The sequence below is a fragment of the Leuciscus leuciscus genome, assembly GCF_965113295.1.
Source record: "Leuciscus leuciscus genome assembly, chromosome: 3".
NCBI lineage: Eukaryota > Metazoa > Chordata > Actinopteri > Cypriniformes > Leuciscidae > Leuciscus > Leuciscus leuciscus.
Genome location: NC_138727.1, coordinates 14,012,725 through 14,026,112, shown reverse-complemented (window position 1 = coordinate 14,026,112; position 13,388 = coordinate 14,012,725). Strand labels below are relative to the sequence as shown.

The window sequence follows — 13,388 nt, the reverse complement described above, 5'->3', positions numbered from 1 at the left end:
CACTCTATTAGCATCCTATATTTAATATAATATGATACTATAACAGGGTTCCTTAATACACATTTTCCATTTCAAAATTCCAGACTCAAATTTCAAATCCTCTCTGTAAATTTTTCAGACCAATTTGAACATAAATGGTTCACACAGCATTACTTTCAGCACTATATTTTGCATATAGTACAGTTATCTGTAATATTTTCTGTTTTTTAATGTATTTGGTTGTCTCAAAGTGATATCATGCACTTACATACAAACCTAAAATGCTTTATAACCTTCATATATTCACCTCTGACACACCAGTTTGATACTGTAAATGTGGTTTGATGTTGCATGATCATCAAACAGCAAAGTACAGTCTGATTAAGATGATTGTTTGCTCTTTACTCTGTTGCTGGTTTCTCTTTGTGAATTTTAAAAGATACTTGCTTATGGTAAGGACAAAGAGTTTTGCGTAATGCAAATGTGCGCCTTGAATTCATTCAGTCGTGTTTGACAATCACTAATAGGGTCACTAAACTTTCCAAGAAAACACTGTTCTTTATGATAAATTAATTTTTTGAAAACTGAATAGGGGCAATAGTCTGGAAATATTCAAAAAAAAAATTCCATACTTATCCAGACATGAAAATTACTCAAATTAAATTCCATATTTTACCAACCTGTTTAGGAACCCTGCTATATTAATATTTGCACACACACATTTTTTTTATTTTTTTTTTTATCAAAAGTGACAGTAAAAACATTTGGGATGTTACAAATTCTAATTAAACTAAATGCTGTTCATTTGAACTTTATATTTGCCAAATAATTCTGAAAAAAGTATTACGTTTTCCACAAAAAACTGTTTTCCACATTGATAATAATAAGAAATGTTATTATACAATAAAAACGCATATTAGAATGATTTCTGAAGGATCATGTAGCACTGTTGACTGGAATAATGTCTGCTGAATTCCGTTTTACCATTACAGGAATAAACTACATTTTTAAATATATTATATAGAAAACAGTTGAATGGTAATGTAAGGCAGAGTGTGTGTGTGTGTGTGTGTGTGTGTGTGTGTGTGTGTGTGTGTGTGTGTTACATATATATAGTATACAATTATAATAGTAACAGTATTTGCATTGTCTCTATTTCATAGATTGTTTTTGCCTCGTATTCCTAGAAACATTGAGAGAGAGATGAAAGGATAGGGAGTAAAGCAGAGGGGAGGGATGGTTAGATCTGAAAATGTCACGAGCCGGACTCAAATATGGGTCCTCTGTGCAAACAAAAACAAAAACAATGCATATGCTCTACCATCCAGGTCACTTCTCCGACATCCAATTCACATTTTTTCGTAGTGCTGTCTGGCTCCATCACATTATTTGTGAACCAGTTCTATTTACACTGAGTGCAATATTTTGTATTTATGAATGTAGGCTATACCCTTTGTAGGAATTCATATGCCACAGGATTCATTGCCCGAGAACTGACGGGATGGGCCATATACCAAGAAGAACTTGAGCTTGTTTTTCGTATGCACATAACTTCACATAACTGATAGCAATTTAATGCATAAACACAAGCAAAGAAAATCAAGTCAAGATACAAACTGAGTTTGGAGAGGTTTAGACGAGTGGTGTGACACATATGGAGCTCTGAGACACTTACCACTTGACCATTTTGAGGGTTCTTGTGGGCATACGGAGGACCACGGATATGATTCCACATCTGACCTGACGTCATGGCAAACACCACACACTGAGGAAAAGAAAAAGAGGGGGAGAGAGAGATTTGTTAGGTGAGTTATATGGTGATATGAGAATGACAAACAGAAAGAGTGAACGATAAAGATTGATTACATTCTAGGAGTCAAAAAAAAAAAAAAAAAAAAAACCTTCCCTCAAACTGCCATTATAATCAATATGGTGGATAACAAACTTTATCCATCAGAGCAGTAAAGGTCAGCCTTCAGACTTTGGGGAATACATATTGAAAGCCCAAGCTCTACAATTTACAGACAGCACAAAACTTTCAATCAAACTTTTATGCAAGACACAGCACATAATTTGGGCCCCAGGTGGTAAAACGCACAACAAGACTATGCTTTTTCCCCTTGAGCTGTTGTCTTCTGTTTTTATTGCATCATCTTGGGTTAGATACAATAAATTGGCCTATTTTATGGCTTAAAAACTCTATAAATAATTTTAATCTAGGTTTACTCCATGGTCAGCTGGTTTTATTTTTTTTAAAGGACCTTATAAAGCAATAGCAAAAGTGTTGAAGTTGAACGGTTCTAGGGCCAGAGCAAGATGCCCATTGTACTGCTGCCAGGAAATGCACTGTTGTTTGATCTGGCCAGTTTTTAACTGAAAGCATGGATCCAGCATTTTAATTTGAATTAGGGCTTAATAATCAACATTAGGCACCAGTGCGGCCATGGCCCAGCCAGTCTTGTTGTAGATGAACTCCAGGTTGTTTCTGCGCAGGTAGAGGAGCCCACCGACCAGAGACACCAGCAGAGCCAGAGCGATCGTACCCGAGTAGTTGGGTGGCCGGAACACCCGAATCTAGACAAACAAAAACAAAACAAAATTCAACTTTTGACCAACACCTTATATTTAAGAAATAACGACTTGAATGCCAGTGCTCCATGAACAATGAATGCAGCAATGAAGTGGAAGCAACGGACTTTCTGTAACCAGTTAAGATGTTAACATGTCAGTGTCAAAGCTTACAAGAAGATTGTGTTTGATAAGGGACCTAGAAATACAATTTTAAATACTTATTGATTTTTTATTTCAATAAGTTGGAATTACATCTTTAGAATTCACAATTACATCAACATTTCAACAATTCTAACATGGTTAAAAAAAAAAAAATAATAAAAAAAAAAGAAAGAGAATTTTGGACCCTGTTATGACTGAATATAATTTAACTAATTACAATAGTGGTAGCATAAAGCATACAAATTGTATTTGCATAAAATGTTGACCCATGGATGGATGGATGGATGGATGGATGGATGGATGGATGGATGGATGGATGGATGGATGGATGGATGGATGGATGGATGGATGGATGGATGGATGGATGGATGGATGGATGGATGGATGGATGGATGGATGGATGGATGGATGGATGGATGGATGGATGGATGGATGGATGGATGGATGGATGGATGGATGGATGGATGGATGGATGGATGGATGGATGGATGGATGTTTTCTCAGGAATTGGTAAATGCAAGCCTGTTAAAATAGGGTTTTTAAAAACATGAAAAGAAGATGACAGTATTCTGATACCTGTCATGTTAAGACAAACAAGAGAAATAATGAAGAAATATCTATAAACCTCACTCCACTTTCAAAATGAAAAAGTAAACCTTCATATGATAAACATATGAAATAAATGAACAAGGCTAAAGTCAGGGTCAAACTGAAAAAATGAAGAGGAAATTAAAGCCCGGGTTCAACTTTTAAAACACTGCAATCTCAAGGCAAGGCAAGTTTATTTATATAGCACATTTCATACATTATGGCAATTCAAAGTGCTTTACATAGCAAGGAATAAAAATAATCACAAAATAAAAGCACGGAAAATTCAAACAGTAATTCAAAAGGCCAAGACAAAGTTATTCTCAAGGCCAACCTTGGTCACCATTATAGTTAAAAACAGTCAATGGCAGTTTGTAAAACTTGAAAAAGTATGCATTTAATTTGTAAATGGCAGTTTTTGAACTTGAATTGTGAACTTGAACTTGTATGTTATGGTCTGAATCTTACTTTCTATGAAACCTTTCCTGATGAGGAAACTTCATTCAAAACCACTGCATGTGAAGTCACTAACTGTCTGCAGCGAGGCAATTGCCTTAGGTATCAAACAGCCATTGTCTATTGAATTCATTCATTCCTGCAAAGGTTGACGATCCCTCCCTTCCCTCTTGCACTCTTTTCTTCGCCTTAGGCCAAAAGTAGACCCAGAGGGCTAGTAAGTCTAAGACGCATTGGACGCTCAGGATGCTCTATTTATGAGTGTTGTGATGCGAGACCCAGAGGGCTGTAAACACGTTTAGTGCCTGTCGTTCAAGGTCTTAAAGTTCAAAATGTGTACTACAGCTTCTGCTGCTGCCTCCGAATCAGATCAGATTAATCTAACAAAAATGGCCGACTTCATCTATAATTCTGTCTACACCAGGAGGTGGACGAGCAACGATACAATGCGCACAGATAGGCAGACAAAGACTAATAGCTAATTTAGCTAATGGTATGGTAATTTAGTAAACAGAGTAATAAAATAAAATAAAATAAAATAAAATAAAAAAGTTATGGTAAATTAGTAAACAGAGTTCTAAAAAGAATAATAAAAAAAAAAAATTGAAACATAGTACTGTCATGTGTCAGTGTATGTTTGGACTTCCTGTTTTCCTTTGTTCTTTTCCCACCACTGCTTCGTTTCCATGGTTACTGTCATTTTCAGTTCTATTGTATCACCCGTTTAGTCAATCATCGTCATCTGCATCACCTGTGTTCTGTTAATCAGTGTTTGTATTTAAGTTCCGTCTGTTCTGTCAGTCTTCGTCCGATCTCCGTTATATTTAGTGTGTGTTGCTAGGCTGCCGTCCTGTGTTTAATTACCAATAAACCTTCGTTTTGGAATTATATCCTCGTCTCCGTCTGCCTTCCTGCAACCACCCGTGACAAGTACACAAAGTCTTTCAGTGCCTCTGCAAAAATGTGAAATGGAGTTGACTCAAAGATAATGGGCCTTATTATTTCAACGATCTAAGCACATGATCTAAAGCGCAGGGCGCAATTGCACTTAGGCGTGTCCAAATCCACTTTTGCTAGTTTAACGATGGGAAAAATGGTCGGCGCTAAAAGGGTTGTCCCTATTCTCTGAGTATGAGTAATGTGAGTAATGGGTGTTCTGGGCATAACGTGAAATAAACCAACCAGAGTCTCATCTCCCATTCCCTTTAAAAGCCAGTTGCGCTCGCGCCTTGGCGGATTGCGATTTACATGACGGAATTTGCAAGCGGAAAGACTGAACGCGTCTCCAGAGCACAAGCGGATCTGCTCGTACGCGAGGTTAAAGCGCACAAGCAGATCATCTACTGGACAAGTCGGATTCCACCATATCTTTATGTACACAATATTAATATTTAGGGCCCGAGCACCGATGGTGAGAGGACCCTATTGTTTTTGCTCCGTTTATTTACATTGTAATCCTTTTATTTTTAATATTTGGCTAGTTTGTGTGCTGCTGCGCTTCCCTGTGTGTGTAATAAGCAGATTGTAAGCGCGTTGTGGACCCGCCTATAGGCACATATTACTAACGCGCTCTTTAAATAACATAAAAAATCTATTTCAGTTGGCTCAAAATAGCAACGCTCCAACAACGCGCCTGAACACACCTCGTTTTCAGACCAGCACGCCCATGGGCACATAAATAGGCGCACATGCATTTGCTATTTAAACAATGCGGCGCAGGACGTGAAAATGATAACTGCGCCGGGCTGATACTAGCAAAAAAACAAAACACTTGCGTCGCTCTTGTTGCTGTATTGCGCCGGGTGAATGACAGGGCCCAATGAGTCCAACTGCATGGAGGGGAGAGCCTTACTGACATATGATCTCCGCTGAAATCTACACAGCGCTTCTAAATCAGTGCACTGCATTTAAAAAAAGTAGCTTTTCATCAACTGATTTAACTCAGCCCTTCCCTAAAGGTGATATATGTATATACCTTAAGTGACTTATTCAAAAATATTAAAGCTGAGACCGAGGTAGAGTCTTAATAAGGCAACTGAATTAGTGCCAGTGCTCCAAGGCAGTCGTCTGTAAATGCATTAAGGTGCCGGTGATATTTTTCAATGAGAGCTTCTCTGGAGGGAAAATCTATGTTAACATGATGGGGAAATTGATGTTATCTGTCTCCATTTCCTCGAGACCCCGTATCTGGCTCTGCCTTCGCATAAAATCGCTGCTTGGTTCTACTTCGTAGGCTTTGTGAATCTCTCAGTTTGCACATTTCATCACTGATCTGATATTTTTTTTATTTTTTTTTATTCCATTGACAAAAAGCTAGATTTGCCAAGCAAGCTGGAAGGAGTTCACTATTCCAAACAGATTCAACAAAGTAAGGATTACAGAAGTCTGTACTGTAATCATTGAAAACACAGAAGAAATCCTTTAATCAAAAGAATGTTTATATTTGTCCTCAAACAGTCTTGCATGATTATCAGACACATAATTATAGCCTACTTTCAAGCTTTTGGCATCAGTTATACAATCACTATATTATTATGTATAAAACTGCTAACGTGTCTTGAAAGGTTATAAAGAGGTTGCATTTTCAAGAGATGGGAGAAAAGATGTTACTTATCACTTTTAAAAAGTGTATTGAGATTTATTTCTTCCCATTTTGGCATCTGCAATGTTGCTCATAAAAACTGCTTCTCAAATGAGTATTAGTCAAACTAATAAATGCAAATTATTTTCTTAAAAACAACCATCAGGCAAAAGACACCACACTGTAAACCCAAATAATAATAAAAAAAAAAAAAAAAAAAAAAAAAAAAGGGTAAATCAGTTACATCAAAAAAAAATTAAGTTAAGCAGAACTGGTAGATTTTTATTTTGTACTTGTATATTTTAATTGCTCTTAACTTGAAATACTTGAGTAAGCTAATTCATACATTTAACTTACAATTATCACGTTATCTCAATTTTTATATTTTTAGTAGTGGAAACTTGACTAGCTTTAAATAGCTAATTCAGTAAATGCTAACTTGCTAATTGTTAACCAGGGGGCCAATGTTTCGTAAAAAAATTAAGCTTCCCCGGGTGCCACCATTGATTAGCAGACCCCCACCTGCTGTTAGCAATCCATTGACTCCCATTCATTTTGGCGTCACTTTGACAGCGAATAACTTTACATCTGAGGTGTTTAAAGAAACCATTACCTTGAAGTTAAAAGGCTCCATTACCTTGTATCTTACGTTATGGCCCCATAGAAGCCGTTTTTGTAAAAATAGGCTAACGATTGCGTCATAACCACGCGACTCTCTGTCGCACAGTAGAGAGATTACCATATGGACAGGAGGAGAAGCTCGCGGGCAATCGGGGGGACGTGGAGGCAAAATGACAAAATAATTAATCAGAATACTTAGCAAAAGTTTCTCCTGCTCCTAGCTCATGGACACCTCCTACTCACACTCTCCGTCTCTGCAAGTTTCGGAAGGGAATGATTCAGATTTCTCTTGGCACAGCTACTAGAAGACAGACGGGTTGCTCACGTCACATCTACGTCGTCAAGCTCAGTTTGAGTTTGCGCAGTACGCTCAGCCATCAGGAAGTGAGAGCTTCTAATTGACTTCACTTTTCTCCGTTGAATCCAATGGGGTCGCTGTGTCCATTTCTTTTACTGTCTATGTTGTTAACACAATGCTTTGCAATAGCATTAGCATAGTAATTGCTGAATGAGAACAGCAATCAAGGCCGCATTAATGCACGGGCTTACCTGGGCTGAAGCCCAGGGGCCTCCCAAGTTCAGGGGCCTCCCATGTTCAGGTTCATGATGAGCTGAAAAGGTCGTATTTTTTTTTAACTTGTCAGATTTTGTCGCTGTATGTCGCTAGTCGCTTGTGGGCGTTGGTAGTGCTGTCGCTCTAATGTTATTGTTATGGTGCGTTCACACCAAACGCGAATAGAGCGTCTGGCGCGAGTGATTTCATGTCAATGCAAACACGCGTTTACGCGCGTCTAGATGTCCCGCCTAGACGGGATTAAATCATTTACTAGATTAACGATCGATCAATCTACAAATTAAACTCACTCATACTGTCATAAATTACTAAAACGTCATCCGAATTTGACAAATAATAAATTGTCTTGTCCCTAATAGTCAACATAATGCAGGGGAAACTGTAAAATGAACTGCAGCAGTGCTAAACTTGCATCATAAAACTACAACACTCGAACTATAAATGTATGAATTAAACTCACTGAGACTGTCGACAGTTTCTTTTCCATGCATTATTTTATTATATCCATGTTTGTGGTTAGTTATAGTCAAATCATATAAAACTGTGAAATCGCCCTTGAACTCCTCTGTCTTGCCTGCACTGCACTCGAGACGGTGACGGGAGCTGAGCTCCACTGAAAGGCTTCTTTCCTATTGGTTGTCGCTCGCGAAAATCGCTTCTCATTTGCATAAAGTTGAAATTTAGTTGCTGTGTGTGGTTGTTAAATAAAGTGTCTTGTGTTTATGTGCTCAGTGATATGTTAATAACAATATTAAAATTAAAAACAATATAAAAAAACTCACTGTTGTAGGTCTCGAAAGAAACTAATGCATTTTGTGATGTAGATTACCTAGATAGGCTTTTACACTTTTTTTAAATGAGACTCTATAAATCGAGGGGATGGGGGGCCTACAAAACCTCTCAGCCCCGGGGCCTAACATTAGGTTAAGGCGGCTCTGACAGCAATATAGAACAATTGTCATATATCTGTTCTCAAACCAAGCTCATATGTCCACTCGTCTCCATGATGTCAACCCCCCAGAAACTCACATAAAAGCAACTCTTCTAAATTAGCATAGCAAAACATTAAACACTATTAAATCTCCCACTCTCCACTTCAAGTGTCAATAATAATGCATAAAAGCTAAAAAAAAACAAAAAAAAACAATTGTTTGAGACAGATCACAAAGAAATGTGTCTGGAAGGTAGAGCACTCTGCTTTCAACAGCAGTGCTTTTACATTTCAAAATGCTGTCAGTCACGTACATTACGTATTTACACTTGTATTTGCTAAACATTGAAATGCACCAAGAGTGATATAAAACACATCAAATTTATTTGTACATATTCTAAAACTGTAAGTTTTGTTAACATATTTGAAATAAGTCTATTATGCTCACCAAGACTGCATTTTCTTACCAAACAGTACAGTAGTGGAATATTATTACAATTTAAAATAACTGTTTTCTATTTTAATATATTAAAAATATAATTTATTCCTGTGATGGCAAAGCTGAATTTTCAGCATCATTACTCCAGTCTTCAGTATCAAATGATCTAATAACTCTATATTCTAATATGCTGATTTGGTGCTCACGAAACACTTATAATTATTATCAATGTGGACAACAGCTGTGCTGATATATTTTTTTGTGGAAATCATGATAACTTTTTCCAGGAAGAAAGTTAAAAAGAACAGCATTTATTTGAAACAGAAATGTGTAACCTTATAAATATCTTTACTGTCACTTTTGATCAATTTAATGCATCTTTGCTGAATTAAAGTATACATTTATAAAAATAAAAATAAAGAATGGTAGTGCAGCAGTATATCATACAGTACCTGCACATCAGTACGGTCTGCAATCCACTTGGCCAGCTGCTCAGAGGCAAAGCCAATCCGCTGAAGGTCAAAGGTGTCTGCCCTCTTCGGCTTCCCTTTGGCTGGGAAATGCATGAATGTAGGGGCAGAGTTCATGTTTAGCTGGAAAAGAGAGAGAAGAGGAACAGGAAGCATAGGAAGGGAGGAGAGGGGAGGGGAATGATGAATTGAAGATAAACAAGAGTACAAAAACATTTATATCTGCTAATAAATCAATAAAGCAGCAGGAACAGTGTGATGTGTATTACAGAGATTTCTTTTAATAAGGAAACAGGAGCAATTGAAGAGCCTCCAGAGGGAGGTAAATTACCCACTACAAGAATGAAGGGCCAGAGAGAGAGACAGAGAGAGAGAACAACTGGATGAAAAAATAAAATGATAGAGTTAAAAGCAGAGGGTTCACACAAATATTTGAATTTGTTGACCCAATGCTGTTTCAGCTAAGGATGTGCATGAGTATTTGAGAACTCTGAAGTGACAGCAGTCACCGATCTCAAAAAAAGCACTTCGTTCTTAATTTTGTGATTTGTTAGTCTTTTTTGGTGATACCTTGCAGTCAAAATGAGCAGCAATTTGGGTCAAAACAAGTAATGTACACTTCAAAAAGGATTTCAGGGTGTTCAAACAGGATGGTTTCTTTCTTTCAAAAGCAAGTGGACTGAGTGTAACTCGGTGGAACACAATGGAGGGTGTTGTGAGATGCGTTTAAATTTTGTTTGACTTGTTTTTTGTTTTTTTTTATAACTGTTTTAACGACACACAGCCTATAAATAACACCACATGTGGTGTGATATGTTGAAAAGTTTGTGTAAAAAAAAAATGACCCAAAATTCCCATCTCTAGTTCCAACCTTGTATTTTCTTTCTTCTGTGAAACACAAAGGGAAATATTATTTCTGTGCTGCTCTATTAAATAAAATAAATGTGGAAAGTGATTTATAATGGTAAACTCCAAAAAGGACACAAAAAAGCAGCATAAAAGTATCTTAAAAGTAATCCATAAGTCTTGTGTGCTATATTAAACGTTTTCTAAAGCCCCATGGTCAAACTTATTGTGCCATTGTGTAAGCCCGCGCTCAATCGGCCCAATGGAGGCATCCGATCAGCGGGTGAAGGTCTCTGCGCATTACTGTCTTTCCTCGCGGCAAAGTAATTTGATTAAATGAAATACATTTTCTCATATGTAATTACCTCGTTATTTCATCTGACTCCATAAATGAAAAGGTTTTAATGATATCTGTGCATCATTAAATGTGAGCGAATGTTTGACTATTCGTTTGAACCCTTTACTGAAAATAATGCCAGAGTCCGTTAGAATAAAATCAATGGTTACAATTTATTATGACAGGTAAATATATCATGCCAATTTCATAATCAGTTCAAAGATAATCAATACAAAACATCAAATGCTCTGGAATAAAGAGAAGTGATGCGAACCCGACATTAGGAATGGAGACCCACCCTCCTTTGTGTGCCAGTTATCTCTAAACTCTTAAAACCTTATTAGCTTTTGTTTTACTTCTTTGGGAATGAGACCTTTGAACCAGTTGCACTGAGACATTTCAAACGATACCAAACGTGTAATACTGTGTGATAATTATTCACATTATAGATTGTTGGGTGAATTTTGGTGATCTCAGCATGAGGGAATGGGTGAAGAGGGGAAGAAATGTACATTAGGATTGCTTAGGTGAGACTTGCTAGTTTCACAAGAGAGAGTTCAAATGTTAATTTCAAGAAAGGTCCTTTGTCTTCTCGAGGAGAGGTCGTTCCTCAACCAGTTCTTCCAGTTTCTCCAGCTTACAATTGTATCCACTGGCGTTCCTATTTTTATTATTCCGTTTCTTCTTCTGCTCTTGAGTCTATGGGCTGGAACAGCTTGTGGAAAAGTTATGAAATTTGTCACACAGAAGACAGTCTGAACATTAACCACAGCAATTTTGGAGTCTCTAATTCTATTCCTCCAGCGCCACCAAATCTCCAAATTTCACTTACGTTTATGCTAATAACTTTTCAACCATAAGGGCTAGAAACAAAATGAATTTTTACTCTTCCGCCATTTAGAATTTTCCGAAAAACATACTTTTTCGAACTCCTCCTAGGCCGTTGTTCCGACTTTCACAAAAATGTAATCAGATCATCTTCAGGCCATGCCGACAAAAAGGTATGGAATTCAAGTTGATTTGTCAAACCGTTCTCAAATAACGTGCAAAAGAATTCAGCAAATAGAATGCCAAAATGGATTTGAGACTGTGTGCGTTGTGAAAACCATGACCTGAGGGCGCCTGCACAGTTTCAGTGCAGTGCCACCTAGTGGTCAGGTGATATGAAAAATTGCTTTTTTTCTTATAACTTCTTGGCCAAAAATGATAAAACTGGTGTCTTTAGATTCAGTGCAGCATGTCAAACAATACCCAATTTTTCCATATCGGCCATTATGGGTGTCGACCATTTTTTATTTTTGTCATAAAATGCTATATTTTACAAACTCATTGGGGATCATTACGAAACTCTTTATGTGTCTTCGACACCAATCCCTGACAGTACTAAAAAAGTTTCGGAGCAGCAGCACCTTCTGGCCAAAAGCTATAATTCAATTTCCAAAAATGCTAATAACTTTTACCACATAAAGCAAACATCTCCTCACTATCTGCTAGCAGCCTGTCCCCTGAACACACTGTAAAAAAAAATAATAAAAAAAACGCGGTCTCTGCAGACACCCCAGAAACTGTTCCAGCTAATAACCGACAAGAAGGATTTGGGGGGTTAGTGCGCGGATGAGGAGGAGGGTGTGGCTAGCTAGCCTCCGTTTTGTTTGACAATACTTTAAACGTCAACAAGAAGTGACGTCACCCAACATCACTTAGAGCACCTTTAAATTAGCCTGTTGAAATGAAACTGGTCTTAATAGATTCCTTGGCTCATCCTGAAAAAAAGCTTCTTTTGCCATAGTCGGCTAAGCTTCCTGTTCGCCATTTTGATTTTCTTAAAAAAAAAAATATATATATTTTTTTTTTTTTACTTTTTCAAACTCCTAAAGTGTTGGTCTGATTTTCACCAAATTAGAGTCAGATCATCTTCCAGACCAGGCTGGCAAAAAAGTTCTGGATTTCGGATCGATAGACGAAACCGTTTCCGTTTTCTACCGCATCAATAAATTTGAAGGCATGATACCAAAACGATTCTGAGGCTGTATCTTTGCAAAGCTTTGGCACATTTACACCAAACATCGCATGTGCCTTTGTGACCACACCACATCAATTTGGTCACAGTGTCACCTATTGGTCAATAGTGATAAACCATTAAATCACATTATTAGTGACTGTATATGATTTTTCAACCATTTCGCGTCTTTAATTGGTCATTGACGCAGTTGGTCTGATGATCCCAGCCATTGTAGCATGACTTATCATGCCTTCTTGTTTGTATTTGGCCCATTAATTGCTGCTCTTTTTCTTTTTTTTTTTTACAAAGATCAGTAAACTTAAATTTTGCAATATGGCTTTAATTTTCAATAGTTTCACACACTAAGCTATTATTTGGGCTTAGAAATAATATTGTGCTTGAGTCATATGGATGGCTTTCCCCCCCCCTTAACAGTACACTAACGGTCTACTATTTGAATTGATTAAGATTTTTTTCAAATATGTTTGAAAAACAATTTCAACTCTGATCAACCAATTTCTATTTAAATTTTATAAAATTTTTTATGTAATTAATTTCAGTGAAGGTATAGCTGAATTTTTAGCAGCCTTTACTCCAGTTGTCAGTGTCACATGATCCTTAAGAAAACATTCTTACATGCAGATTTGGTGCTCTAGAAACATTTTTTAATGTTGAAAACAGTTTTTCATAATATAGGAATATAGGAATGAGTCATGGGCTTAGAAGGCATATATAGTGCATGAGTCATATTTATATGTGCTTTCTGGAGCTTTGCAGTGTCACCATCCATCTTCGTTGAACGGAAAGTGCAGCTGGGCATTCTTCCTCTCT

The 13,388-nt window shown here is 37.2% G+C and overlaps 1 protein-coding gene across 1 annotated transcript in view; it reads right to left on the bottom strand.

Annotated features, from left to right (window-relative positions):
• The window catches only part of tusc3 (tumor suppressor candidate 3), a 91,951-nt gene that overhangs the window by 45,605 nt on the left and 32,958 nt on the right, over window positions 1-13,388 (bottom strand). The window contains exons 4-6 of the mRNA XM_082165837.1: window positions 9,355-9,495; window positions 2,413-2,553; window positions 1,655-1,744 (exon numbers count right to left, since the gene is read on the bottom strand). Of these exons, the coding sequence (XP_082021963.1) occupies window positions 1,655-1,744; window positions 2,413-2,553; window positions 9,355-9,495 (372 nt within the window). The remainder of the gene's footprint in view (window positions 1-1,654; window positions 1,745-2,412; window positions 2,554-9,354; window positions 9,496-13,388) is intronic.